Consider the following 5,942-nt stretch of genomic DNA (forward strand, 5'->3'; position numbering starts at 1 on the left):
AATAAATATTTAATTAAATATATTAATATATAATTATATAATATAATTATATTTCATATAATTAAATTAAATTTTTGTATATTATTTTATCTTAACAAAAATGTAAAAATAACTTTTTTTTTTCAACAAAAAAATTTGTGCTTTAATGATACATTAAAAAAGTGAATACATATATATTTCATAAAATATAATTATTTTATTACATAAGTAATTATAATAATAATCAGTTTTCATTAAATATATATCATACATATTAAATGCATATCAAGTTTCACTAATGTGAAACTTACTAAATTTTGATTAATATATGTATTTACTTATTTCGTATAGAAATAAAATTAACAACAAATTTAAAAAAGTTTTATAGTTTTCAATATTTTTAAAAATATATTATAGTTATATTTCATATAACTATTTTTAATGAAAATTAATATCTATTTATAATTATATTAAATAAAAAAATGAAAAAATAAAATAAAATAGATAGAAATTATAAAAATAATTGTATACTTTTGAAAATAATTTATATTATATTAAAGATTTTCCTTAATTTAGATATTTTCAATATACATTCATTGTATAGGAGGCGCTAATATTAATTCATTAATTCAGGGCCATCTAGATGTCGCTTTAGAGTGTAAACTTTATATAAAATTATTTCTTATTTATTCTTATATTATTTAGTCTAGAATATATAATTTATATAATTAATATATGAAAAATATTTTATAATTAATTCTTAAATGAAAATTTATGTTTTTTTAACATATAATCAATTATTATCTTTCCCGCCTAATATGGAATATCATTGACGTGCGCACGCATATCGATTTGACCAATAGTTTCGTAAATCTTACTGAAAACAGTATCGTAAATAGTAAAATATGCTACATAAAAATGTAAAATTGAATGTGATTATAAATATTTAATTATATTGAATATATATTGAATAACATAATTAATGAAAATATATATTAAAAAAATTAATATACAATTAATTAAAAAATAAATATATAATAGTAATTGGAATACATATATAATTATTACAATTATTGTTTTCTATAAATAAAATAAATGATTACACATGCGAATATTTTATTTTTTGTTGTTAATAAAGTTAATTTAATTGAATAACATTAATATTTTAATTAACATAAATATCAATTTTATAATAATAAATATTTTCAGAAATAATTTTAATTTTATAAATATATATAATATATTAATAAGAAAAAACATAATTTGAATTCTTGTTTCAAACAATCATTAAAATATATGAATGTTATCAAATCTTATTTTTATATAAATGAAAAAAAAAAATATAGAATGGGGTGCAAGTAACGTTTTATACGGCAGTGTAAGTTGCGTCGTTGGCAGCAGAATGATGAAGAGCAGAGGGGGTTAGAAGTTTGCATCGTTGCGGTGTTGCAGCTGTCCGCCATTGCTAGGGAGTTAACTTGGATACTAGGCTAGGCGAGGATCTCGGTGCTTACCGTGTGCCCCCTCTCCCTTTCATCGTGGAAAAAACTATTTAGTGATTTCGTGTTACGATTTTGGGTATTTTGAGATCCGGGCGATTTCGAATTGGTCTTGATTCGAAAGGAATGGAGAAGAAGAGGCAACCAACAATGATTACGACCAGCGAGACTGTGTTACATACCAATCTTCTAACGACGACTGGTCAGCGTCTTACTCCAACAGGAAAAATCAGCCATGCCAAGACGCGTGTCTATACGCAACGATATCGTAAAGAATGGGAACAAATGCCTGATTTTAAAGGTACTCCTTGTTATTATTTATTGCTTGTTTTAAAATAGCTCACTATCGAATAAGAAAAATATTCATTTCTATAATGCGCTGTATATGTGCCATGCTGGATACATGCATACAATAATCGTTTCAACTTCGTTTCGTCACGGCTTTAACCAGCATCAACTTTGATTAACAAATTATTTTTAGAGAGTAAACGATTCTCGCATATATTTGATTTTTCTTCGTTACACCAAGAACTGCTGGATATATTTTTCAATTTTAAACATTTCCATTTAGACATGACATTCTGATACTTTGTTTCTTCATTAAAATTTAAAATTACACATGATTATCATTTATTATTTCGAATACACATCTATTTTTATACAAAATAAACAATTATGAAATAATTAATTGTATTTAAATATTTTAAATCTATGATTTAATATTTATATTTAAATAATTTTGAATATGAAATTTTTTATAAAGATAAGAAAATTTAATAGATTGTATTCATCAGTATACAGCATGATTACTGAATACTGTTGTATATGTATCATGTCACTAGCGTTAATAAGTTACCAGTAAAAATACTACTGGTTAAGTCAATCTTCAAATCGATGTTACCATACGGTTAAAGTGTGTTTAGTGAAACTGCACGTTGCACGGGAAATTGTATCGCAATCCTTTAAAAGAAGAAATTATATTTACGAAATAAGAAAAAAATACTTGATATGATATTTTACCGTAGGATGGTTGACATCCGTACCATTTCAACCAACACGTGCCTATTGTATGTATTGCAAGAAAAATCTTCATGCGCATCGACTGTCTTTATTAAAACATACATGTACGATGAAACATCAACGTGCAGCTCTATTACACGAAGCGGAAGAAAAAAAGAAGGCTGCAGCCCGAAAGGCAAATATAGGAGAAGAGGTTGAAATAGAAGAAGTTGAAGAAATTGAGGTTTATTATTTTTAATTATATTAATATATTTTAATTATATTAATATTATTATTTTATTAATATTAATATTATATTAATAAGTTATAAATTAATTGTAAGTTAAAGTAAATTAAGTAAATAATTTTTTATTTATTAAATACATATAAGATATTATGAAAAATATATATTATATATATACATATTTGAATATCTATAAGTAGATATTGTATTAAGCAATATTTTAATAAAAATCGATTGAAACATTAGGCTATAGAACATACTCAAACTGAAATAGAAGAAAATGAAGATGAAGTGGAATATGTTGTTGAGAGATTAGAAACAGATGATGAATTGGATGAGGCACAAATCAAAGATCCAAGTGAAGATGTTGGAGGTGAAGTTGAAGATGAAGAAGAAGAGGAAGAAGAAGAAGATGTATCACATTTACAAATGCCTTCTGATGAAGAAGATGTTAAACATTCTATAAAAAAAATTAAAATAGAAAGAGTGGTAAGTAATTATAGTTATACAATTGATTTTTTCTTAAAGTTTATTTTAATAATATATATTATATTAATGATTTAATTATATTGATTTTATTAATGATTATATTATATTAATAATTAATTATATTGATAGGAAAATTGTGAGGATTCTTTGACTGAGGCTATGGATCATATGCAAAGTGAATATTTAGAAGAAACAGATAATCATGGAACTGTACAAATGGAAATGGTTGTAGAATCAGAAGATCAAAGTAATTCAGAAATGCAAGTTGTATCGATTCTTCCTGACACAGAAGATTCTAATAAAGACTCACCAAAGGAATTGCGTGAAAATGGAAGAACAATTCGGCGAAATGACGGTAAATTAGACAGAAAATCTGCAAAATTATTGGTAAATATTATATATAACAATATAAAAATATTATTATAAATAAATGTTAAATAGAAAATTTTAATAAAATATTGATATTTTAGCAAAATGAATGTAAACAGCAAGAAGATTCAGGAATAATGATGGCATGTCCATTGCCTATTTTAGGCACAGCTTATCAAATTAATTCTTCGGTTGCATCTACTACTAACACAATTGGTGTGCTTCAACCTGTGAATACAATTCCCATTGCACCTGCACAAAATAAAACGATTACTTTAACATCGGGTGGCAAAACTTTAACTTTAACAGGTGGTACATTCCAGCCTGGTACTCAGTATGTACTGAGTAAATTAAAGGGTAAATTTCCTACGTTGGTAATGGCTGATAAGAAAACTGCAATTGCAGCTAATCAAGCAGAGGACGCCACAAAAGGCGTTCAAATAACCAAGGATCAACTAGCTGTAGCAAGTACTAGTTATCAAAGTCCGAAAAAAGTATGTCGGTTTTTCTAATTGTAAATTAATAACATCTTTTTTCTTATCAAGTTTATACTTACAAATATTATATTTGTTTTAGCATGTACTTTTAAAAACTATTAAATCCCCTACGGTTAAAAAGCCTCGTATTTCTACTCACGTCGTAGATACAAGTAAAGGTTTACCAATTGGAGGTTTGCAGGTTAGCCTTTATAAATTAATGGATGGAAGATGGACTTTTTTAAATGAAAGGTATAACATATGAATCAAATATTTTTTGTATTTATTTCATCAATATAAAATCAATATCTTTTTATTTCAGTAATACAAGTCCAAATGGTCGATGCGTAGATTTGGTGGATAATATGAAAGTTAATTTCACAGCTGGACGTTATAAAATTCATTTTGATGTTGATAAGTATTTTACACTAAGGAGAATAGAAACAATGTATCCGTTTATCGAAATTGTTTTTGACGTAAAAAATCCTGCTGGGCATTATCATATACCGGTGCTTCTGAGCCCATTTGGCTATACCACTTATCGTGGTTCTGAAAGATGAATATTAATCAAATCATCATATCTATTAGATATTTTGTTTCTTTGTAAAAACATTAAACTTCGTAAAAATAAATATTTTTTACGATTTCAAGTACAAACGAAAACTAATACATCAATCGTGTTTTCACGAATATTATGTGATTAAAAAAAAACTATTTTTAGGTTCATATTTAATAGAAACAGAAAAAGATATATAAATAAAAATGTAATCAAAAATCATATAAATAAGTTTTAGGATATGTGTATATGTGTGTATTAATATAAATTGAAAGATTACTATAAAAAATGGGTGGGTATAATCATTAATAGGATTATTAAATTGTAATGCAAGAATCTGTGAAAAAATATATTTTATTTCTTAGTTTATAAAAATTTAATATATTCAATAATGCATTAACTATTTTGCGATTACTCGAATAGAAAATATTTTCTATGAAAAAAAGATAATATTCGAGTAATGCATTAATGATCATCTTTTTGAAAATTAATTTCTAAGATGATTCTAAGATGATCATGAGATCACTGACTTATTTTAAAAGCATTTAGGTTATTGCGTTGATCGATAAATTATATAAAGTAATTAAGAAGTATGTAATATTGATAAAATTTTTGTTCAAGAGATCATGATGTTGAAGAATTATGAGAAAAAATTTATAATTCAAAATTTACTTTTTGAATTATAAGATCAACAAAAAAATTTTTATCCAAAATATTAAAGCATTGAAAGCTCATTAGAAGTATAGTCAGAAGAAGCTAATAGTAATTCTATTGTGGTGGTAGATAGGTTCTATTAACATCGTTTTTCGTAACAGTTGTAGGTGGTAGGTACGAATTAGATTTAGAACCATTTTTATCTCTCATTCTATGTCCAGAACCAAAGGGAATATTATGATTATCATTTGCAGCGCCGGTACCAAACTTAAAGCTGGCTCTATTTCCATTCTCATCAGCCTCGTATCTTGAAAGATATATATAAAGTAAGAAAAAAATTTTATTGAAAAAGATAAATCGATAAGGATAAAAAATTGTTGCTCACTTAACAGAAATGAAAAGATTTTCGGGGCTATTATAAGAGAAGTTTCCTTTTACAGTTCGCACTAGTTCACCGTTCACTAATTTCAGCATTTCTGTTTCCTCTTTTTGCACGTTGTCCACCGGCGCATTTACATTTGAGATCGGACGATTCCTGGCTTTATTGTCCTCGAAGGGCGTATTCAAGATCAGTCCACCAGAACCTCGAGCAAATAGAGGTGCTTTTTGATCGGGAGATAACTTTTCACCAGTGCAATGCCACGTGCCAAGAATCATTAGCCAGAAAATCTGGAGAA

At 26.1% G+C, this 5,942-nt stretch overlaps 2 protein-coding genes across 4 annotated transcripts in view; one reads left to right on the plus strand and one right to left on the minus strand.

The window, feature by feature from the left end:
- Positions 1-1,359: 1,359 nt before the first annotated feature.
- Positions 1,360-4,759, plus strand: LOC102671818. 2 transcript variants are annotated; one of them, XM_006619800.1, is made up of 8 exons: positions 1,360-1,779; positions 2,504-2,721; positions 2,968-3,210; positions 3,340-3,597; positions 3,681-3,888; positions 3,985-4,073; positions 4,156-4,307; positions 4,378-4,759. In XM_006619800.1, exons 1-8 carry the CDS (start codon positions 1,605-1,607, stop codon positions 4,613-4,615), a joined length of 1,581 nt encoding a protein of 526 aa, XP_006619863.1. In that variant the 5' UTR covers positions 1,360-1,604; the 3' UTR covers positions 4,616-4,759. The 2 variants fall into 2 exon arrangements, with proteins under 2 accessions (XP_006619863.1, XP_006619862.1); XM_006619799.2 differs by having other exon boundaries at positions 3,681-4,073.
- Positions 4,760-5,254: 495 nt separating this feature from the next.
- The window catches only part of LOC102678305, a 3,211-nt gene continuing 2,523 nt past the window's right edge, over positions 5,255-5,942 (minus strand). For both annotated transcript variants that reach the window (XM_031512473.1, XM_006619857.2), the window contains exons 2-3: positions 5,651-5,934; positions 5,255-5,572 (exon numbers count right to left, since the gene is read on the minus strand). In XM_031512473.1, coding sequence (XP_031368333.1) covers positions 5,380-5,572; positions 5,651-5,934 — 477 coding nt within the window. In that variant the 3' untranslated portion in view covers positions 5,255-5,379. The remainder of the gene's footprint in view (positions 5,573-5,650; positions 5,935-5,942) is intronic.

This window comes from Apis dorsata, unplaced genomic scaffold (genome assembly GCF_000469605.1).
Source record: "Apis dorsata unplaced genomic scaffold, Apis dorsata 1.3 scaffold_444, whole genome shotgun sequence".
In the NCBI taxonomy this organism is placed as follows: domain Eukaryota; kingdom Metazoa; phylum Arthropoda; class Insecta; order Hymenoptera; family Apidae; genus Apis; species Apis dorsata.